Raw genomic sequence first — 25,398 nt, forward strand, 5'->3', positions numbered from 1 at the left:
GCACCCTGGACAGTGACTACCGATCCCAATATACAGCAACCTGTCAAAAAAATAGAAGTTCATACTTACCGAGAACTCCCTGCTTCTGTCTCCAGTCCGGCTTCCCAGGATGACGTTTCAGTGTAAGTGACGGCTGCAGCCAATCACAGGCTGCAGCGGTCACATGGACTGCCGCGTCATCCAGGGAGGTCGGGCTGGATGCCGAAAGAGGGATGCGTCACCAAGACAACGGCCGGTAAGTATGAAATTCTTTTACTTTCACTAGGGAAAGTGCTGTCCCTTCTCTCTATCCTGCACTGATAGAGAGAAGGGAAGCACTTTTCCCGCAGTCCGCAGCAGCTAGTCCGCATCAATTTACTGCACATTTTGGGCAGATCCGCCGCAGAATCTGCAACGCAGATTCTGTGCGGCATTGATGCGGACAGTTGCGGAGGAAAACCGCCACGTGGGGGCATGCCCTTACTTTCGACCAAGTGGGCGTTGTACAGAGGAGTGCATGACGCTGACCAATCGGCATCATGCGGTCCTCTCCATTCATTTACACTGCACTAGCGATATAGATATATCGCTATGTGCAGCCTCATACACAAGCCCTAACATTACTACAGTGTCCTGATAATGGATACACATGACCATCCATCCTGGACGTCATGTGTACTCAGAATCCTGACACTCCTGACTCTTTTTTTGTGAGATTCCGGCAAGTGAAACCAAATCTCGTTTAGCTCCGAGATCTCGCGAGATTTCGTATCCGTTGCTGGAATCTCACAAAAAAGAGTCAGAAGTGTCAGGATTCTGAGTACACATGACGCCCAGGCTGGATGGTCATGTGTATTCATTATCAGGACACTGTAGTAATGTTAGGGCTTGTGTATGTGGCTGCACATAGCGATATATCTATATCGCTAGTGCAGTGTAAATGAATGGAGAGGAGTGCATGATGCCGATTGGTCAGCGTCATGCACTCCTCTGTACAACGCCCACTTGGTCGAAAGTAAAAGTACGCCCACTTGGGCATTAAGAAAGCTCATTAGCATAAACTTAAATCGCTCCTAACTTTGTGAAAAAAGATCGTTTTTTTAAATAAAAAGCATTACTGTCACCTACATTACAGCGCCCATCTCCTTATATAGGAGACAGGGCACTTATCATGTGGTGACAGAGCCTCTTTAAGGAAAGACAGTTCCCTCAGCTGAAGATTTTATTTTATGTGTGGGCGTTGTGTGTGTAAATTGTGTGTAACAGGAAGAAGTAAACAAGGATGTGAACTGTAATGGTTTATTTTCCTTGGTCTTGAGTAAGCAGCGCTGAGCATGCCCGAAATGTAAAGTTTAAGATAACATTTTTAGTGCATACAGAGTTTAAACCCACTGTGATCAAATTTTTGTAAATCTCTCATTCCCATTGATTTTTATTAATTGATTTGGCTTCACCCTATTCTGTCTCATATGTACCAAGTTTGCATTAAAGGGAGTCTGTCACCAGAATGTCCGTATTAAACTGGTAACCGTGTATTGTAGCGGAGACTAACCTGTTTCTAACGTTTATTTTAAATTTTTGCTTACTGCCTCCTCTGTAGAGAAATCCATTTTATTAACTTTATGCTAATGAGCGTTTAGGTGCAACGAGGGCGTGGCCCGTTGCTCCAAAATACTCTTACGCCGCTCCCCAGTTCAACCCCCCCTCCCTCCCTTCTTACATTGATTGACAGGGGCCAGGCAGCGTAATCGCAGCGTTCATGCCCGGTCCTGTACTGTCTGTAACGCGCGCGTGTCCCTGCTCTTTACGGAGTACGATGTTTCTGCTCGTGCGCCAATCAAAGAGCACGTTACAGACAGTACAGGGCCAGGCATGAACAATGAACTCGCCGATTACACTGCCTGGCCCCTGTCAAACAATATAAGAAGGGAGGGGGGTTTGAACTAGGGAGCGATGTAAGAGCATTTAGGAGCAACGGTGATGCCCTCGTTGCAGATAAATGCTCATTAGCATCAAGTTAACAGAAAGTATTTCTATAAAATGGAGGCAGTAAGCAGAAATTGAAAATAAGCGTTAGAAACAGGTTAGTGTCCTCTACAATACACGGTTACTAGTTTAATACGGACATTCTGGTGACAGACTCCCTTTAAATATAAAGTCAAATTATTGACGGCTTGCAAGTCAAGATATAAGCAGACAGGGTGTTTTACGAGTCCTTTCATAGACTGAAGAATCCCGTAAAACGCAGACTATATTCTGCAGATAGATTCACAAGGCAACTGTGAATCATACAAATTCTCCCATCTGCTTTTTTGTATTGTAAAGCGAGAAGTACTGATCTTAAGTATGGCTCGGGGAATAGTTATTTATGCAGTTTCCTAATATTAAAGTGTTTCATTCCCCAATTGTTGTGTAACTATAGCCGGAGTGGCCCATGTAAATTTTTGCAGAAACCACCATTAGGGTGTAATATGAATAGGGGGTAAATTGTGCCTCAAAGTATTAAAAAGGCTTCACATTTCCCATTCTAGATTATAGTTACATTAGCATTATACTTGAAGTGTATTATTTCAATTCCTATTCTGCGTTTTTATTATTAATGTCTCGGAATAGAGGTCCCTGTGATGGATATGACTTTATACCGTGGCCTGGGAAGAAAAGAGTCCTTGATGGTAAGTACCAAAAATTGGCCATAAACGTAATGATTTTTTTTCCCTGTCATGAAGGATATAGACGATTGTCAGCAATAATTGTTATGACATCAAAACAGTTGGTTCCCACAATGTAACAATTTTAATTTAGAGGCATTTCAAGAACATGGTTCAAATATTTCTTGGTCAGTGGTAGTTGTTAATCTTTAGGTTCATGCATACGCCAATGCAGCGCACACAGACCCTGGGGTTTTGAACATCAGCTGCAGGAGAAATCCATTTCTGCCACGGATTGGTATGCTGATTCACGCACAGATTAGATCAATTGAAGTTCAACAGAGCTAATCCGCAACTTTTCAGAATGGGATCGGCATCAATAATGAGCATGTTGCAAATGTAAAAATTCGCTGTCATTCATTTTCATAGATTTTTTTCCGGAGCATATAAATGGTGAATTAAATACCACATTCACATGCTTGGTGATTCGGTTCATATTTAGATGCAGAATCCACGCCTAAATCCTGAATGAATCCACAATGAGTGTACATGGCTTTACATATTGCTTACGGGTCCGCTTCACAGACCTGCCTAAATATGGTGAATCCATGAGGAACTATATTCTCCCCTAGAAACATGGCAGAGACACAGAGAGGTAGAGTATGTGCCTATATCAGTCTGTGGAACGTCATATTACAGCTCTGTCTGTAATAGGGCCGTGTGCACGAGCCCTTACTATTATAGGATATATACAATAAACTGCCCAAATTTGCCATTAGAAGCAATGCAAGGTAACATGGTATATACCATATCATTACTATTCTATTCCAGTAATAAATAATATTGTAACGCTCATCTGATAGGGATAAAAGCTAGTATTTCTGTGGCCGACATTAGATCATATAAACCACTACTGCCTCTAATCCGGGACGTGCAGCTAACGGATTTGTATAGCTTGTTGTCTAAAGAATCAAAGTGTATTATAGCCTGATATACTATCCGAGTTTGTTCTTTCTTCAGAATTATTAGATTTGGAAGAAAACTTGTATACAATGATTCAGACCCATTCAAACAACAGTCATTCAAAAAAATGCTTTACTATAGTGCGGTGGTGCAGATGTTTTCACTTGTATAGAGGGTTCCTGTCATTCCAGCTCTCAGATAAAGAACCATTGCATTGCCGCCAGCTGTGTCTGCCTGAGGACATTACCAGGGAAAAAAATAGACTCCCTGTGTTTTTCCTTATACTCATCAGCTGTAGAATGACCGATCAGAGTGTTTGAGGAGGATGGAGCCATAGATGGATACGTTTCCTATGCATTTCCATATGCCAGATCTGGATAGATTATTGAGTTCAGTTATTTTTTTAGAGAACAACTATAAGACAGGATGTTTATAATCTTTTAGGGTGTTTAATCACAGGGAAACAGGAATATATTATATGGTTCAAATATACACCGATGGGTTTTTGTCATTGATGTATTTGTAAGGCTAAGTTCACCCTTGCCTTGTATAATCCGTTACTCGGATCCGTTTTTAGATCAATATAATGCTAAGTTCACACTACTATTAAACTCATCGGATGGGCTCTGGTTCACCTCTTCCTCTGACGGAAGAGTCCTAAACGTACTATATTGGCAGTGTGAAAGGAGCTTAAGAATAAAAACAAATCCATTAAAATCCCATTGAAATCAATTGCATTTTTAATTGCTTCCGTTTGCATCCGTTATGTTAGTCATCCGTTTTTTTTAATGGAGATAATAGTGCACAACATAGGACTTTTACTCCATTCAAAAACGGATGTCTAACGGATGTCTTATTTTTATCATTGGTCAATGTAATACGGATACAAACGGATTGTAAGGCTTCGTTCACATCTGCGTCAGGGCTCCGTTCCGACGTTCCATCTGAGCTTTCTATCGGAACGGAGCCCGGACTGACACAAACTGAGACCAAAGGTTTCCGTTTCCATCACCATTGATTTCAATGGTGACGGATCCAGTGCCAGTGGTTTCAGTTTGTCTCCGTTGTGCAAGGGTTCCGTCATTTTGACGGGATGAATACCGTAGTCAGAACGGAGCCCTGACGCAGATGTGAACATAGCTGAATCCGTTTGCATCCGTTATTTTGATTTCAATGGGAATTTTAACTGATCCGTTTTTATCCTTCTTCTGATCTAAAAACGGATCAGAGTAACGGATTATACAACGCAATGTAAACTTAGCCTAAATGACATGTGTCAAACTGGTTTGCTTTGCATTGGCCCATACAGTTGCCTTTCCTGATAGTGGAGCCAGCACTACCTCTATATCTCCTCTGATAGGACCCAAAGTACTTTTTCCGCCATTACTCTTTTCAGTGTGAAGGAACGCTCAATTTTGAACTCCTTTGTGACCTCTAATATGCTTATATTTGCCAGTAGAACATTTTATAACATATACCATATGTATAATGTAATAATATGTGAAGTATCTGTTTCCCTACTATCAAGTTGAGCAGAGAGTTCCTTCTGGTCCTTGTCTATCTTATCTTTTTATAACACAAGAACAAGTTGTAGAAGTGGTTTGTTAACAGGATGACTCAATTGAGCTTTCAGCAGTTACTTAGCGAACTGACAGCACTAAGAATAATAATAGAAATAGGCAAAAGCAAAATCCAGTCAATAAAACCAACTTAGCACTTGGTTAAGTTATATCCAGCTCCTGAGCTATAAAACAAAATGACCACAATTATTATATTATCACTGCTTTACTTACATTTATTATATTATAAACTGCATTCTAATAATAAAACTATAATTATGATTTGTACAAGAAGAATGAAGAATGCATAAAATAAAAAAGTTATGAGAAAAGTTATGGCACTCCATTCCTTGTGTTGCTCTCACAAGTGCATGGCCCATTGCAAGACACAGCTTTGATAACCGTAGGGGTCAGTTCACACTGAGTTTTTTCATGCTGATTTTGACGCGGAAACTGTATCGGAATCAGGGCCTAAAACCGGTTAAAATCACCCCCATTGATTTCAATAGGAGGCAGAGGCGACTTATTTCCTAGGCAGCTTTTGGCCGCTCGCAAAAAAACAAAAACAAAAGTGGCATGTTCTTTCTTCAAGCCGTTTCTGCCTCTGAAATCAATAGGAGGCAGAAAAAAACAGTGACGCTCGTTTGGAGCGTTTTTTTGCAGTGTTTTTTGCTCGCGGTTTTTGCAGTAGATTCAATGGCCGCGGATAAATAGCACCACAAAAAAACAGAAAAAAAAGCATCAAACAATGCTGGCAAGTCAAAAGTATAAGCCACAAAGTTCCTGAAGGAATTTTAAGGCAAATTTTTTTACTGCCTGCAAAAAACTCCATGTTAACTAGACCTTACTGTAACATGTCGAGCAACTGTGTGTAAATCACATGACCTGGACTCATTTTTATCCACTAGAAGTAAACGTTGTAAGTTTCTATTAAATGACGGCAAGCAGAGATCTTGAAGATCATAAGGAATTAATACAGAAAGTAATACTGGAAAATGTTATAACCTTTTATTATACAAAGAATAACCTTAATTTGGTAAAAACTGTAATATTTTATTACATTTTTGTCAATAAAGGGCCAATAGAGGGAAAGAATAAATCAGATTAAACTGAATGGAAGAGCTTACCATCTAAAATAAACAACAGCAATGATATAGCTTTTGGCTGAAAAATCATTCAGTTCACAGCTATGCACTTCACAAAAAAACGCATATTGAATTCAACCATGTTATTCCCATATGTAGATAGAGATAAGCAGTTGCCAGACACCTCTAGCACCACTTATCTAGGTGAAAACAATAGGATCAGACAGGTTGAAACTCAGAGGTCAGGGGACCTTTATTCAGTGCGCACCATAGATGTTCAATTGTTGGAAAATCCCATCGAAATTGTCAGGAACCACCAAAAAAAATTAATATCTATGGCCAGCTTACCATACAGTGATCACGTACAGCTTATTCTATAGATCAAACCCTCTCTCCATACACTAAAATGTGTTGAAAGAATTTACAAAAAATGGCAATGGTTTGATACAATAGGCAGCTAAGGAAAAACTCTATAAGGACACATAATGGTCACTTCCCTTACAAGACAAGTCTAACTCCCTTTTTCTACTAATGAAGCTATAAAATATCTAAAGTATGTAAAAAAAATAAAAATAATAATAATAATAATAATAATGATAATAATTAGTAACCAAGAAATTTCCAAACTAAATGGTCCAGTAGTCAATAAAATGTACCATAAAACCATTAATATATACCAGACGTGTGAACAAGCGCCTGACATTGTAATTGATCTCATGGGTCTCATGAACACCCCCTAATAAAGCTAAGACTGCTATCTCCACATTGCCACTATGCGAAAATTCTCCCAAGGATTTATTATGTCTGTGTATTGTCTGCTCCCACCAAAAAAGGCAATGCAGCTCTACAACCACTGCTGGCTTCCTACGGCGTGTCTTTGATATTTGGGAGTACTTTGTTTTTTTATGTCTCCACAGCTTTGTGTGACATTGGGAACAAGTCGCAGATCCTGCATGGATTCCTTACCATATATATATATCTAACTGCATATGGAACTGCTTTTACTTTAACTCTTTGAAGTCAACATATTCTATGATAATAATGCTTGACAATTAGCCAAAGACCTAATATAGATGCATAAAGCCAGGTCCGCTCTATAGATGGTAAAAGCCAGGCCCGCTCTATTTTTTATCACAAAGAAAAAAATCCTACATTTAGATATAAATCAGTCCAAATTTGGGCTTACCAAAACATGACGCTAGATGCTCAGCATCCCATATAACTGTCCTTAAATGTCAGAGAAACCCCCCTTAAGAGTAAATATTCATGTTTAGTGGTTGGTTGGTTGGTTGGTTGGTTGGTTGGTTGGTTGGTTGGTTGGTTGGTTGGTTGGTTGCTTGCTTGGTTGGTTGGTTGCTTGGTTGGTTGGTTGGTTGGCTGTTTGGTTGGTTGGTTTATTGGTTTATATAGACCATGGAATAATTGCAATTTAGTCAATATCCTCTAATGTACAATATACATAAAAGTAAAATTTGGCTTCACACCTAACTAGGAACAGAGTATTACCATTGAAGACATGCCCTAGAAGGACTTTATTCTCAGTATTTGGGCATAATTTCTTGACCCATATTAATGCTTGATAAGTGCTAAACAATGGTTTAAAATACATTTTAGGTTGAAGATACTAAATATATTCTAAATTAAAATAAATAGCTTAAAATGTATATATTGGGGCATCTTCCAGGACAAGGAGCTTGCCAACAGTTCTGGTATATGATGCAGGTTCTTGACAAGTAGGAACAGCAGACCATTGCAGCTTATTCACAACCAAAATTTAGGCTCTGTTCACATTGATGTTTTTGTATTCCTTCAGGGCTTCTGCTGTTTTTGATGGCAAGAATAGTTGTATAGCTTAACGGACCCCATAAATAAATCAATGGGGTTCATCTGGATTTGTCAAGACCTGTCATGGCTCTAATATGAAAAGAAGCCATAACACTAATGTAAACAGAGCCTTAGAATAATGCTTGGGCCTTTACCTTCTGGATCTGACCACAAATGGTAGCATTTACCCACTAGGCTTACCTTGTAACATACTCCTGTATGCATTGTCTGCTATTGCGTAGATATGAGGGGGCATTTCATGTCTTTTCTTGCCTTTGTACATTTCAATGATCTTCTCCGAATAAATTGGAAGTGATTTATAGGGGTTGACCACAACACAAAAAAGACCGGAATATGTCTGTGAAATACAAGACAAGGCATATTTAACAGGGTAAACTTATGGGGAATATTGCCCCACAATATATAAAGGCCCCTTGTGACTAGTAAGCCTGCAAAAATATTAAACAAACATGGATACACATTCACATCTGTAAGGCACAGTTCATATCTCGTTTTCAAGCATGTTGGAGTTAGACATATACCTCTGATGTATGCCTCCGTCGTATGCCTCTGTATGGCATACGTCGGCTATTGCCGCTTGGTATTCTTTTTTCTATCGCACCCCACTGCATAGAGAAGCATGGTAGACCAAGATTTTCTATACAGTGAAAAAAAGGTATACAGACGTATACCAGCCCAGCGTATGCCAATTGAACACTTTTTTGCCATATGCTGGGGGCATATGGGAACATCGGAGTATATGTAAGGGAAAACTTCTGGCGTATACCTCCGACATGCCTGAAAATCAAGAAGTGAACTGAGCCTAACACTGAAGCCATTTAACAGGCTGGGCCGATACAGAATAAATTAAAGTAATTTATACAAAGAAATAAACTATTAGAAAATATAAAATGGTAATGTATCTCTATTTTAAGATCATGAATCTTGTTTGCATATTACAATATGAATGCACTGGTTATTGCATCTTCTGGCACCTGAGGAATAAACGTCACGTAGGGGTACCAAGATCTCTATTTGGCCATATAAGGAGAGCAAAGAAGGTCTTGTTTAAAGTGCTGGTATGTATGGTTTGCGTGGTATTTAGAAATGGAAAGAACGTAAATGGGAATATGTTTGTTCCAGAAGAACAGCACGACAACCGTCTTAATGTATGACGCAGATACTTTTTACTGTTCCCATTATATTATATAACAAAGTCACAGAAGCTGTTGCATTCCAGTCATTCTCTGTTCTATTTCTCGTTGTGGTATAGATTTCCAGCAACAAACATTGACAGTTCTTTTAAGGATGGAATTGCTTCATTGAAGAAGTAGTTGACAAACTACAACCATTCTCATTCCTAAATTCTCTCCTGAAAAGTGTATTTTGCTACAGTCTCTATGATGCCAGTCATGATATTCTATCCCACCTCCGGAGTCAGACTAATCATTTATAGTACTGCTGTGCTCTTATATAATAGAGCGTCTGCAGGTCGCCTTTTGGGTTGCCTAAGGTACCAGGGCCCAGGTATGACTGCAACCTTTGTGCCCCCTATATCTACAACACTTATTACTAATACCTGTGAGAATAGCTGGATGATGGGGTAAGGAATAGAAAAGTACCCAAGTAACTCTATCAGTACATACTTTGTGGTGAAATCCCAGCAGGCAATGCAAGGCTCATTAAAAAAATATATATATATCTATTGCTAACGCCCTGGTACATAAATTCGCAAATCTCTCAGACCACTATAGAATAAGAAACCTGTGCTTTTATCTGTTTTTGTATAGTAGAAACTAAAGGGGTTGTCTGGTTTAGAAAACCCATTTTTGATGTTTCTGTTTCATTGTAAAAGAATTGTTTATGGTGAAAATCACAATAAAAACATTTGTTAAAAAAAAAGAAAACCCATTTTATTAGGGAATTCTAAAATAATAGAGGGGACTCTTATTCAGGACCCTCATCTATTGGCCACAGCAGAAAGCGGCTACAAAGAATGTCTCATGCTCTGGAGGACCCAGCACATCCATGCATTACATGGACACCCTGTTAATTTAAGTGTATAATGCTTAATTTCCCCTGAGGTGGCACTGCAGGGAAATTAGACACTTGCTTCCGGAGTCCCCATCAGATTAACGCTGATTGTTGGGGGTTCCAACAGTGGGACAGTTCATCATCAGCTGACCTTTCTAAAAAAAAAAGTGATTGTCCAAAACAGACAAAATTCTGATATGAGACAACTGGTTATCTCCCCCAGCTGTACCATAAACATGCCTGTTTGGGTTGGTAGGTCATTTGTTTGGGGGGAGCAGTGATAAGCGACCTTTAAACATCTCTCCAGTCAACTTATCCTGGAAGAAGCAATGTCTCACTTGCAGGGCCGGCCTTAGGGTTGTGAGACCTGTGCCTTTGCACAGGGCGCATCACTCTAGCAGGTGGAAGTGGGCGCTGCACTGGGTCCCTTTCCCTGCTTGTTTCAGAAGCGTCCGGGCCTGGCGACTCAGCAGTTGCCTGTCCGCCCGGGCGCTTCTTCACTTAGTGGCCGTCGATACCGCTGTAGCAGCCATAGCGTCTGCTAGCGGTGACACCGGGCATGAGGGCGGTGGCGTCGCTAGCTGCCGCTGCGGCTGCTACATCGGTAGCGACGGCACTATAGCAGAGCAGGAAGGCATCTACTAGCGCCACTGTAGCTCCCTGAAGGAGCGGAATCCCTGTGTGGCCGGGGATTTCGCTCCTGGAGCGCTCCTTGATGTCTCTGTCCATATATGGACAGTGACATCAGGGGAAACTCCTGCAGCGGAATCCCCGTCCACAGCGTTGCAGACGCTGTGACCGGGGATTCCACTCCAGGAGAAGCCAATGACGTCATTGTCCATAAATGGACACAGACGACAGGAGCTTCTCCTGGAGTGGAATCCCCGGTCACAGCGTCGGCAACACTGTGGACGGGGATTCCGCTTCAGGAGTTTCCCCTGATGTCTCTGTGCATATATGAACAGAGACATCAAGGAGCGCTCCAGGAGCGGAATCCCCGGCCACACAGGGCTTCTGCTCCTTCAGGGAGCTACAATGGCGCTATCTACAAGGAGGCTCTGGGCTGTGTGGCACTACCTACAAGGGGGCTGTGTGACACTACCTACCAGAGGGCTGTGTGCCACTACCTACCCGGGGGGCTGTGTAGCATGGCTGTGGGCTGTGTGGCCCTACCAACCAGGGGGCTGTGTGGCACTACCAACCAGGGGGCTGTGGGCTGTGTGGCACTACCATCCAGGGGGCTGTGTGGCGCTACCAACCAGGGGGCTGTGTGGCACTCCCTACCAGGGGGCTGTGTGGCGCTCCCTACCAGGCGGCTGTGTGGAGCTCCCCACTAGGCGGCTGTGTGGTGGTCCCTACCAGGGGACAGTGTGGCGCTCCCTACCAGGGAACTGTGTGGCGCTCCCTACCAGGGGCTGTGTGGCGCTCTCTACAGGGGGCTGTGTGGCGCTATCTACAATTGGGCTGTGTGGAGCTATCTACAAGTGGGCTGTGCGGCGCTATCTATAAGATCGCTGTGTGGCGCTATCCACAAGGGGGCTGTGTGGCGCTACATACAAGGGGGCTGAGTTGTGCTACCTACAAGGGGGCTGTGTGGCGCTACCACAAGGGGGCTGTGTGGCGCTACCACAAGGGGGCTGTCTGGCGCTACCTACAAGGGGGCTGTCTGGCGCTACCTACAAGGGGGCTGTGTGGTGCTACCTACAAGGGGCTGTGTGGCGCTACCTACAAGGGGGCTTTGTGGTGCTACCTACAAGGGTCTGTGTGGTGCTACCTACAAGGGGGCTGTGTGGTGCTACCTACAAGGGGGCTGTGTGGTGCTACCTACAAGGGGCTGTGTGGCGCTACCTACAAGGGGCTATGTGGCGCTACCTACAACGGGCTGTGTGGCGCTACCTACAGGGGGAATCTGTGAGTGGTGGGCTGATGGTCTTTTTACTGTGAGTGGAGGGCTGATGGTAATTTTACTGTGAATGGGGGGCTGATGGTCTTCAAGTGGTTTCCGCCTCTGACCTCCAATTGAAATTAATAGGAGGCAGAAAATACCTGCGGCGCCCTTTTGGAGCTTTTTTGCCTGTGTCTTTTGCATTAGCTTCAACGGCTTAAGAAAAAACACAAAAAAAAAGGTCAAACAACGCTGTCAGTTCCTGAAGGAATTTTGAGGCAGATTTCTTTGCCTTACAAAAAGCGCTGTGTGAACATACCCTGAGAGTGTAGTGGGGGTTTTTTTAAGCCGTTTTCGGTCTTTCTCGAAACAATTTTGGTAGGGGGGCACTGAGTCCGAAAAGGTTGGGAAACTCTGTACTAGGCTACAGGATCCAGTCATGGAGCAGCTCAGTTCGTCATGAGAACGGGACCTAGGTGAGTATAATTTTTGTTTTTGTTTGGGGGACTGTATTGCACTGTCTACAAGGGGGAAGTGTGGGTGGCTGTATGGCACAATCTACAAGGAGGGGGTGGGGGATTATGGCACTGTCTACAGGGAGGCTGTATTGCAAAATCTACAGGGGGGCACTATACTATGTGGGGGCCACTAAGCGGACATTATACTGTGTAGGGGTACTACAGGTGGCATAATACTGTGGGCACAATTAGAGGACAAAATACTGTGTCATTGAAGGGGTTGTAATATATTATATTATTAAATATTAATATTATACTGTATGGGGGCACTAAAGGGGCATTATAATTTTTTTATGGGGCATTTTTTTTTAATGATGGGGGTGGGGTGCCGAAAGATCATTTCGCACGGGGCGCCATCTATCCTAAGGCCGGCCCTGCTCACTTGCTCACAGGCTGCTGGTTGCCACAGATGTGAGATTGTTGGTGGATCCCACTAAAATCTGGATCTGCCAACAAAGATCTTGTGTCTATGGTCAGCTTTAGTGTGGTCTACATTGGCAGCTATATCAGTAAGGATGAAAGGATGTGAGAAATGCCCCTGTCCTCAAACCACCTGGGAACTATTAGAAAAGAGGGGGATTAGAATGTGAAAAAAGTTGGAAATTCTCAGTGTGCAATAACAGTTATTTCTGATTGTCAGAATTTCCCGTTAAACTATATACAGCCTGATCCTCACTCATTTGTTTCACATCTTGCCAGAATTATGTTGTGCATGGTAAGTTGTAATGGATCTGTCCTTCATCTTTCTATACATTCACATACATTTACATAGTTGGATATCTATCAAGTCTTGTCCTACATTACAACAATGAGTTTCTTTGTTTCCTGTATTTTTTATAACAAACAATTTAGTCCTTATCTCCTTTATCAGGAAATACAAGTTATTTCAGAGATCCATGGCGTAGGAATATGGGTGTTACCAGTCTTGAGATGCTGGAGGATAGATCATAATAATACCAGCAGACACTAGACTGCATAATACTCTGTCTGTACTGACATAAACATGACCATCCAATAGCTAAATAACATTGATGGTGTATCAATATATTATACCATCATTGTCTGTGCAGAGGGGTCCGATCTCTGGGACCCCAACAATGCTTAAAACAAAGGGACATGAATAAGGCTGGAGTAGCATTTATAATAAAAAAGCTGAAGAGACCATGGCTCTTTCGTTCTGGATATTGGTGGGCATACCAGAGGTAGGGCCCTCATGAATCATGCATTGATGGCATATTATATTTATATTCTATAGGTGTTACTTATTGGAATACCCCTTTAACTCACCATTAGTGGCAGCAGTTTATAATGTACAAGTGGCAACATTTTTTCCAAGGACTGTATGGACATGCTGTTTTTGTATACAAATACAAGTCCCTAGGGAGGCTACTTTATATGGATTAACTACATACATTGAGCTAACATTCATATCCAAAGCTACAAATATGTATGAGTGTTAAGTGAGAGTAATTTATAGAAACAGAAGAACCCTGTCACTAGAATTTTGGCCACTAAACCACCATCATATTAGGGAATAGCTTTCTAAACATTTCCCTGTCAAAAATGTCAGTTTCAGCATTATGTATAAAAATAACTTATAATACAGTGTGTGCTGTATGTAAATTTCCAGAGAAGAGTCATGTGGGTGGTCCTGGTCTCCTGAGGAGTCATGCAGTACTGACTTGATTGGGATCCCACAGGTCGGAATACGTCATTAGACGCCAGCTCTGGCTGCATCTGACGCATGCGCAGTGAAGTGAGGTGTACCGGCCTTGGCTTCATCTGCGCACTGCACATGCGTCGGATCTCGCCAGAGCTAATGAATTATCCCGGACCAGTGTTCATTAGTTGCTCTCAATTCTATGCAAAGAACAAATAGCTAATCAGTAACTTGGTCTATGGACATTAGAATTAATATATTGGTAATAAATAATAATAATAATAATATGAGATCTACGTGTGTAATAATTATTGTTGATCCTATGTTAATTTTGTGATTAATTAAACTTGATATCCTTATGTGAGACCTTAAAGGCTATGTACACCTTTTTAAAAAAAAAAAAAAATGTCCATCAGTGTGTTTGGTGCAACTTTCTAAATACTTTTTATTAAAACTTATTTTTACTTTTTGAGATACAGCTGCTTTCTACAGAGCAGCTGTATCTTACGCTGAATCCTGTACCCCTCAGGTCCGCGTGACTGACAGGTTCAGTGACAGCGGGTCCTGACCTGTTATCGATCACATTTAAGTTATGAACTTAGATGTGATCGGTAACAGGATACAAAGCAGCTGTATCTGAAAAAGTAAAAATAATTTTTAGTAAAAAGTATTTAGAAAGTTGCACCAAACACTACTTTTATTAAGAAAAAAAAATTATTTCAAAGGTGTACATAGCCTTTGGGCTTGCCCACACACAACGGAATTGCTGCAGAAAATTTCTGCAGCAATTCCGTTGAAAGTCAAAGGCTTTCCACCGCGTCAAAAACGCACCATTTCCTGCAGTTTTTACGGTAGGAAATGGTTGCGAAAATTGCTGCGTTTTTCCCAATGTTGGGAGATGGAGACATCTCCTCTGAAAAACGCAGCAATTCGGCACACTTTCTGCAGCAGGAATTGACATGCTGCGGTCTGAAAAATACGCACCGCAGGTCAATTTCGGCTTGGAAATCTTACGCAGCATGTGGACGAGATTTGTTAAATCTCAAACATTATGCTGCTACTGTATTCCGCTGTGTTTTTGCAATTCCGCAGCGTGTGAACGAGCCCTTTAACTATATATTTTGTGTTCTATGTACTTCTTAAGCTTCGTTCACATCTGCGTCGGGACTCCGTTCATGGGTTCTGTCAGAGCTTCCCGTCAGGAGAACCCATGAACAGAATCCAAACTGAACCAAACGGAAACCATAGGTTTCCGTTTGCAACGCCATTGATTTCAATGGTGACAGATTCGGTGCAAATGGTTTCCGTTTGTCACCATTGTGCAAAGGTTCCGTTGTTTTGATGGAATAAATACCGTAGTCGACTGAGCTATTCATTCCGTCAAAACAACGGAACCCTTACACAACGGTGACAAACGGAAACCATTTGCACCGGATCCGTCACCATTGAACTCAATGGTGATGCAAATGGAAACATATGGTTCCGACGGAACCCATGAACGGAACCCCGATGTGAACGAAGCCTTAGTTCTGCAGCTAGGTCCTTCCTGCAAAAAAAAACAACCTTTATATCTCTTTTACTGATCAAAGAAAAGAACAAAACTAATTTCATGGCCAATTAAGCTTGTCTGTAGTGTGGGAACATATTTCCTGGATTTAATTTCCCACTTGGACATAATATTGTGCGTGATGAAGTGTCGGGCATGTCACCATATGCAGTAAGAACCAATTCTCAAACAAGTCTTTATCCAGGTGACTTGGCAGACTAGATATGCCCCTTCTGGCAATGAGGAATTCGGAACAGACAGTCCTCATTCTTGAATATGGGATTACAGCCCACAACATGTATCATGTATAGCCTCAAGTTTAGAACATGCAATATTCATCATCTAATAAATGGTCATTGTTATCGACACTAGATTACCTAGAAATGATCCCCTTATGCTAAGCTTAACTTTGTTGCTTCAAAGATCTCTAAAATACATAACAGGATACCAACCATACTCATGGCTACATTCATTTAGTAAAATGGTGGTTATGGGTAAAGATGCTGATCCATAGTACAGGGTGGGCCATTTATATGGATACACCTAAATAAAATGGGAATGGTTGGTGATATTAACCTCCTGTTTGTGGCACATTAGTATATGGGAGGGGGGAAACTTTTCAAGCTGGGTGTTGACCATGGCAGCCATTTTGAAGTCGGCCATTTTGTATCCAACTTTAGTTTTTTCAATGGGAAGAGGGTCATGTGACACATCAAACTTATCGAGAATTTCACAAGTGCTTGGTTTTAACGTTACTTTATTGTTTCATGAGTTATTTACAAGTTTCTGACCACTTATAAAATGTGTTCAAAGTGCTGCCCATTGTGTTGGATTGTCAATGCAACCCTCTTCTCCCACTCTTCACACACTGATAGCAACACCACAGAAGAAATGCCTCCCGATCTGACCCCCTTAGACTTTTATCTTTGGGGTCATCTGAAGGCAATTGTCTATGCTGTGAAGATACGAGATGTGCAGCAACTGAAACTACGGATACTGGAAGCCTGTGCTAGCATTTCTTCTGCGGTGTTGCTATCAGTGTGTGAAGAGTGGGAGAAGAGGGTTGCATTGCGTTTCTAAGTAAAAAGCAAATCCTTTATTCTAATCCCACATGACACCTTTAATAGTTTTGACGTATACGTGAGAATGCACATTTACTTTAGTTCCGATAAAACTCAACCAGTGGTGGTAACTCGCTATGCTTGTTTCTGATCACGATGATCAGGGTTGATCACTGAGCTATGCTGTTTCCGTAAGTCCCATAGAACTAAATGGTAGTTATGGAAACAACGTAGCTCGCATGCTACGTTGCTTCCATAACTGCCATTCACTACTATGGGAGTTATGGACACAGCGTAGCTCAGCGAGCTATACTGTTTTCGTAACTCCCGGCCATCTAGTCAGGAAGTGGCCGGGTAGGCAGAGGGAGTAGAAAAAGCTAGAACGGGGTTTAGGAGCCCCGTTCTAGAGATAGGTGCGGGTCCAAGAGGTGGGACCTGCATCTATTTGACATTTATGACATCCTGTGGATATGTCATAAATGTCTCTGATGGGAAAACCCCTTTAATGATGTCAGACAGTTCATGGCTGTGATCAGATCATGTACAATAATCATCCAACCAAAGTAATGACAGAGTATGCTGTTCAGGTACAAGATCAATTAGCTGGATCTTTCAGCTTTCTTAAAGTCAGTTCACACAGTTTTTTAATGCTGATTTTGATGCGGAAACTGATTCAGAATCGGCGCCTGAAGGTATTCTGATACAAATCTTTTTCTGCCTGTAAAAAAAACTGTGTGAACAGGGACTTACAGCTTCTAATCCTTTAGGAAAATAATTAACAATCACATTATAAAACATTGAGGCTATGTTTACATGTGTCATTTTTTGCTGTTAAAATGTTCCATTTCCTGTCATTTTTACAAAGAAACAAGGCAGAAACTACACCAATAAGGCTGTAAAACTGCAGCATAAATAGCACCTGTGATTATAGCCTACTATTTGTTCAAGTGATGCTATTGTAATTGTTTTTTGCAATCTTAAGTAGTTGTCATGAAATGACTGACATAATCTGGACAATCTTGGAACCTGATAGATTAGTGAAGCACATTGTAACATCTAACAGTGATGATCATAATAGTAGCATGATATTATGCAACACGTATACTCCAGAATCCGGGAGGAGGATGGGGTGGTGGGGGTGTAATTGCTAATTGTTAGCATCATTATGCCCAAAATGCATTCTTGAAAAGGTGCCCACTTGGAAACTTGATAGTTACACATAAAGAGACTGTTGTGTTTTCTTACAAAGTGTAGTTAAGTGCGGATGATTCACCAAAATATCATTAAGTACACAGCAGCATGCATTCACCTGCCTGGCCTCAAGTCTTGTATGATATCAATATAGAAGTTTAGACAAGGCTAATGTTGGGCCAGGTAAAAGATCAGTGAGAATTAAGTAGTTTTCTCATCTCAGACATTTATGGCAAATACAAAGGATCTCCACCTACTGAGAAAACTTTGGCCCTGTAACCCTGGTTCCACCAGTTGAGGTGGTTGAATTCAGGAATAGAATAGAGAGGTGGCCAATTTAAGTCTATGGGACCGACATAGACAAGAATTTAATGACATCAGATAGAACATGGCTGTAATCCGATCATGCCAATAACAGGAATCCTCTAACCATGGTAATGACAGTTAGATTATCAACTTAAAGGCCAACCTGCTGGATCCTCCAGATTTGGCTATATACCCAAATATGCAATGTTACACACAGGTAGATATAAATCAGCTCTATATGATATGAACCACAGAATATGCAACGACAACTCGTAGACCTTACACAAGGAAGGTCTTGTACAATATGTATACAGGATAAGTGCAGCTTATGCTCCACAGTTGTGTTTTTTTCATGACTTTTTTTAGTTCAGTGCACAGATTTTACATATACTGCCATAGACTATGCTTTAAACATATGCCAAAAGAACATTCGTTTGACATACATAGAGCCTATTATGGACAAGTTCAGGGTATACATTCCCCTGAATGTAGGGAAAAGTGTAAACACAGCCTAATGTGTATAGGGCCAACTGAACGAGGATTGGACAAATTTGTAATTGAAAATGCTTGATCCTTTGTTCTGCTGTGAGATAAACTGCTGCCAGAAGTGTCTGTAAATATCTTGTCTTCCTCAGTCCATTGTAATAAACATGCCTGCTCCACCGAATGTGCTTGTTTATGAAGAGGTCGGAGCTCGTTTGGCCATCATCTTATGTGTATAACCAGCTTTAAGCCTTCACTTAGCAACTCTGATAATTGTTCCGCAAGATATTGATGGTGAATGATTCTGAAGGGTTAAAGGAACACTCTAGGATAAAAATGGATACACTTTGTTATGACTATTGCGTAGCCTGAAGGATGGTGCATGACTTTTGTCTTTGATGTTCTTTGAGTCGTGCACGTCCTCCTCAATGTATTAGTCTTTCCTAGACTGTTCCTTTATGTCAGTGCCCCTGCTACACAAACATGTAACCACTAATATATGGAGTGATTGGTATATTGAAGTACAGCGCTGTGGAATATGTTGCCTCTATATAAGCAATATAAAATAAATATGTCCCAGTAGTGAGGAAAATAAATAAATTAGACATGGAACAGGATTCTGAAGAAATCTAAGACGTGGAGAAGAAATGAAAATTGTCTTATATCTATGGGTGGCTCAATGGTTAGCACTCTTGAGTTGCAGAATTGGGGCCTAAATGCAATTTTGTAAGTATACTGAATCTAATATAGGACTACAGAGGTCCACAACTGTCCTACAAATCAAGATAGAGGCCCTATTACACTGGCCAATGATCGAGCAAACGAGAATGCTTCTTACCGATCATTGCCCTGTGTACAAATGCTAGTTCATCGGCTGATCTGCTCTTTTATGCAGCAAGAAATATTATCGTTGTCGGCAGCACATCTCCCTGTGTAAACAGGCAGATGTGCTGCTGGCATGATGGAAATGTATGGGGATGAACGATCTTAGTAACGATCACTCGCCCCCATATATGACCAAGCATTGCTCCTTGTGAATGGAGCAAACTAGCGACAATCAACGAGTTGCCTCATTGACCGGCGCTTGTTTTCACAGCCCATATCGAGCAATGTAATAGGACCTTAAGACTAAAAAGGAGACTGGAAAAACTGCTTTATCAGTATCATAAACAATGGCTACTTTACAAGACATAATAAAAGGGTATATGCAGGTATGTGTCATTATATAATCAAGGGATGTCCACATTAGGAAAAACAGATACCCAGTTTATTATGTGCCCCCTTTCCTTTTATGGCACTACAAGCCCCATTAGGTCAAGTTGGTTGACTGATGATGACTCCAAGTTATAGTTTGCTAATCTCTGTGGCAGAGGACTGGTTAACATAAACTACATGAAATTTAGTTTTTTGTGATATGGGATGAGGACGATTGCCATTATGTTTTTAATTTGTGTGCAAAATGTTGTTTAAGTATTTTTATTTAAAATAAATCCTTCAGTATAGAGCTTGTAAAAGTGATAAGCGCTCATCACATTTACATTGTAGGCTTCAAGCTGTGGATTATGCCAGGGTTCACAATTCAGAAGGGTTTATTTCGTTATCCCATACAAATTTATAGTGAGAATAGCCCTGGCTAGCAAACAAGAGAGGAGTCAACCGACCAAACCGTTATGTTGCCCATTTTACCAACTAGATGGAGAGGGGGAGGATGTTGGACAAGTAATGGACTGTTGATCTGGGATGGGAGCTGGGATATGGAGATCTTTAATATAAAAAATAAACACTGGAAAGTGGAACAAGCCCATAGTACTATGAGGCCAATACTACAGTATGAGGTCTTTGGGTTAATTCCCTATAAACCACATCTCGTTGAGCTGAGTATGACATTACAGGGTTGGCTTTGATGTAGTTTAACCCTATTCTATTATTTTTTTCCACCCAAGCATAAAGTTATCCGATTCAAACAATCTGCACAGAACCCATCATGTTTCTTTCCCCATATAGCATAAACCCTGCAATTTATTTGGAGTTAATGTAGTAAAACCCATCAAAGCACATATCAAACAAATCAATATATTACTATATAACCAACGACTTACATAGATAAGGCCGGAGAAATATCTTTCTCTTAAATTGTGCAGCACAGATGCTTCGTTTAGGCAAGTCAGCTCTGCCATGTCCTCCACCTTGGAGAATTTCGGTGGGTTCATCTTTTGGATATCATCCTTGCTCATGGTTACTTTCCTTCCATTCTCAAATTCAATCAGAACCTCGTCGCCTTTCTCTTCCTTGATACTCGCAGCTTCAAATCCATTTTTCTCAGAAGGCACCCAAACCTGCTTTTTGGCTGACCAATCTGCCTGGGCTGCCGGGCTGTTTATGAAGTTTTTGTCCAAAAAAAGGAATTTCTCATCCTCACTCAGTGTTTTTTGTGACATTTTGACTTAAAGGTCACCTAAGAATAAAAAGAATAAATGCTTAATAATCATATGAGGTAGCAGAAAGTAAAACATGAAATATCGATCTATCTATACAGTATATTTAAGTTAACATTTGTCAAAAAGATTATTTCTGTAACCTGCAAGTTGGGCTAGACAAACGGTTTCAACGGGTCCAAAGCAGGAGTAGAGGAATAGTAACGGCTTTACAGTTATGTTCCTTCTCATGAAACTTTCCAGGACTTTTTTTCTACATCTAGTGGACTTCAAATGCTGAATTTTTAGGTGTAGTATTCTTGTTGAGTGGTTAGGAAGGAAAAAGGACAGCTGAAGGAAGGAGGAGAACTCAAGATTAGAAGGAGAGGAGATAATTACCAGAAGCTAAAGCCTGATTCTTGTGATCAGGAAACAATTAGCCCACAGGACCTGGTGATGACGAGGACAAGGGTATATATTTGGTATGTCGGACTGTCTACAAGAAACTTCATACAAACTCCTTCCATGGGAGGTGACATGATGTGGATAGACAGGGCCTTCAAAAGAAGAATTTAGAAATGGAAAGCCTCTCATTAGACTGTTGGAGATATTATATGTTCTTCTATGTATAGACATGAGCTGTTAGGTGCACAGTGGTACCTATCCTACTGTTTTTGAACAATTTTATTTTAATGTGTACATTACAGATTGTTCTAGTTTGAAGACCAATATTTCACATAGACTATCATGATATACATTATGAAAAGCGCAGGGTTTTTTTGGTTTTGTGGAGGAAACAATTTTTAGGCTTGAGGGCTCATTACTGGTGATATCATTATGTCTATGACCCAGCTTTGATAGATAAAAATGTAGTTTAACCGTCTCTAAATTGGAGCATCATAAATGCAAAAGTGCCCAGAAAACCAGGAGTCACTGTAAGGCCCTGTTCCTTCTTTTAGGAATTTTGAGGAAGATATTGACCTGCCTGCAAATTATTGAATTTTTCGTGGTGTTTTTCGCCCGCGGCCATTGAGCACCGTGGACAAAAAAAACGCTGCAAAAAGCACTTTCTCTGCCTTCTATTGATTTCAATGGGAAGTCAGAGGGGGAACCGTGGCAAGAAAGAGCATGCCGCTTTTTTTTTTTACCGTGATCTGCTATAAACCGCCATGGGAAAAAACGCTTCCGCCTCCCATTAAGCTCAGTGGGAGGCGGTTTCGGACGATTTTTGCTGCTGATTCCGACCCAGTTTCCACGTCAAAATCAGCGTAAAAAAACTATGTGTGAACTCTGCCTAAAGGAAAGACCTTTCAACAATCTGGTTTTTAGCACCCGTGTCTTTTGTAGTTTTTCTTTAATCCGTTTCCACTATTCAACATTTTCCAGTAATTGGGTTCATTAGTGCAAGGAGGGGAACTTATACTTGGAAAGCCCCTTTGAAATACACCAAGTTCCCACCAAAGCAGAGCTTACACCCTATACTTTGACGTGACAATTATTATCTGCAGATCTGCAGAAGAGGAATGTAAAACATATCAGTACGTTGTCTGCTTCAAACACAAACACAGTTGAAAGACAAGTTATTAACCCTGGTGATAACCAAAAGGTGTCACTGGCCTTTCTGGTGGATGTCAGTGAAATAAAGTCTGAATAGTTACAATGTTACACTGACCTATACAAAAACGGATACAATTTGATAAATCCTTGAAACGGCCACAATGGATTCCTAAAAGTTACCCAAAAAATAAAATACGCTCCAGTACTCCAATTTTCTCCCGCATTTCAAAAACAGACTGATCGTTTTTTTGGGCTTCTCCTAAAATTGTCCCTGGGTGTGTTTGAGATAGGGAATTAAAATTGTCACCCCCCCCCCCCCCATTGGTGACAAGGACTGAAATGAGTGATGACAATCTGTGTACAGTGCTGCTGAATATGTTGGTGCTATACAGGGCAAAAGTGCTCACTTGATGACCTAAAGCCATATAACTTAGTGCCATGACCTGCTCCATTTTGTCTCAAGTTACAGATGTTTTCCCTCATCCACACATCTTTAGTCTATCACAATGTATTTGTCCCTAATGAAATTGGTCAATTTTAAAAAGTTTTTATTGTGAAATATTTTTGAATAATTAGGTAACACTCAGTAGGAGAAAAACATGTCCTAAAATGCATTAAGCAAATATTCCTTTGGAACTTTAGTTACATAAAATTTATTTCTATGGTAAAAATTCCTTATTCGAATAATTTTGTACTTGCATATAAATAAGATATTATAAATAGTTAAATATTGACGGCTTGAGGCTAAGAGCCAATTGCCAGCAGTGGTCCTCGGTGATGTTGGTGCATGCGCCCATATAAGGTCATGTTACCCTGAAGACACGATAACTAATTCATAACAAATACCTTTTAGGGAAAAAAAATCTGTCTGAAGAAACTACAGTAAAACGGCAAGTGGTAAACGTGAGATCCAAAGCAACGCGTGCTATACATTCCTGCCATCCATGCTCTCCTATTGGAGAACTGTATATGATGAGCAAGGATGCTCAATTCCCAGCATGCAGTGCTTTGAGCAGTGGCAATGAAAGGGTTTATCAAATATGGAAGGACTAATACATAAAACAGGACTGTTGCATGCACTTATGTGATGAATTGGATACATACGCACAGTGATAGCTTGTTATGTTTTGGACATATTATTAATACACAGATACATAGTAAACTTGAAGCTATAATATCATATAGATTATTTACAAACTTAATATAACAACAAAATAAACTGAAAAATTCCTTAAATGGTTAAATGCGTTCAATTGCCACATACCATCAGTTCTAGATTCTATGCAAGCTGTACCTGCTCTTAGTCGTTTTACTTAATGCACTTTGACATCCGTGACAGAAACCGTCATTGTGCTCAAAAACTGACAATTTCACGTGATGCATTGAACTTCTTTAACTGCAAGGTTAACCTAACACAGAATATGATAACCAAAGGATAACCCTTTGACATATGACACATTCAACTATTGCACGGGCACTGGCTTGACACATTGCATGTTAACCCATTCACTGCCAGAGTCACTAGATATATATATATATATATATATATATATATATATATATATATATATATATATATAAATTACCCTTGTTTGTAACTAGAATGCCAGAAGATACTGAAATCCTATAGAATAACGATAGTGCCTACTTACAGATATCCAATTACTTAAGCAGAGGTTGAATTGAAGACAGAGACTGGAACCTGTGCAGCTCACAGCTGGGACAGTCCAAATTCCCCTTCAGTTTGCAGTCCCTCTATATAGACTAAGCCATCTCCACAGTGGGAGGGATGGAGTCTAGGGAGAGCTAAAGGGAGGGGTTGGGAGCTCATCCTCTGCTCTTAGGTATGGGCTGTCTAGTGCACCTTAGTACAGTGGGAATTTTACAGTAACCCTTGTGTTGCCAGAATAGTATTTTACCAGTGCTTGTGGCAGGGAAGAAGTTATGCTATTGACTAAAGACTTATAGTTTTTGAAGGAATGCATTGTACACTTGATCACTGTAACGTTTTTGATTCTTTTTTTATTTTTTCTAAACTGAATCAATTACCTAATGGAAAAAGTTCAATTAACTTTAGTGAAGTTTACGTAAACAAAGCTAAACTAACGCAGGACATGAAATGTTATAACCACGCAGCCTGAATTTAAATCTTCTCACCATGGGCTGAAGCATATACAGACAGTAATGTGAGAAATCTATATAGCGTCACGTATAAAAAACAAACAAAAAAATACTAGTCCCAAACTTTAATGCAGTCTAAATGAAGTAGAAACTTGGACACTACATGAACATATATTCAGATGTAGCTGAGCTGAGTTTGACATGTGATAGATAGGATTTAAACAGGTATTACAGGGGAATACAGGCAAACATACAGCATGTAAAAGTGACATATTCAAATATATATATATATATATATATATATACATTTCACTCCAATATGTATTGCGTTATTTGTAACGAATGGGATGCTATCTGTCATCCACATCTGGATTGGAGCTCAGAGATGTCCTACTCCCTAGTGGGGTGTGGATGATTCCCAGCCTGACTGACTGTGCGGCTATAGCTGGGGGCTTCCCATGCATGTTCCTGAGAAAGGAAAAAAAAAACTGTATGAAGATATGACTCCATCTGCCTAAATAAGGAGACGGGAACTCTTTCTGCACTGTGTTCTTCTATGTTAGG

At 40.7% G+C, this 25,398-nt stretch overlaps 1 protein-coding gene across 2 annotated transcripts in view; it reads right to left on the bottom strand.

The window, feature by feature from the left end:
- The window catches only part of MYH11 (myosin heavy chain 11), a 90,229-nt gene extending 65,787 nt beyond the window's left edge, over nt 1-24,442 (bottom strand). For both annotated transcript variants that reach the window (XM_075830157.1, XM_075830158.1), the window contains exons 1-3: nt 24,366-24,442; nt 20,842-21,197; nt 8,260-8,416 (exon numbers count right to left, since the gene is read on the bottom strand). In XM_075830157.1, the coding sequence (XP_075686272.1) occupies nt 8,260-8,416; nt 20,842-21,180 (496 nt within the window). In that variant the 5' untranslated portion in view covers nt 21,181-21,197; nt 24,366-24,442. The remainder of the gene's footprint in view (nt 1-8,259; nt 8,417-20,841; nt 21,198-24,365) is intronic.
- Nucleotides 24,443-25,398: the final 956 nt, after the last annotated feature.

This window comes from Rhinoderma darwinii, chromosome 6 (genome assembly GCF_050947455.1).
Source record: "Rhinoderma darwinii isolate aRhiDar2 chromosome 6, aRhiDar2.hap1, whole genome shotgun sequence".
Lineage (NCBI taxonomy): Eukaryota > Metazoa > Chordata > Amphibia > Anura > Rhinodermatidae > Rhinoderma > Rhinoderma darwinii.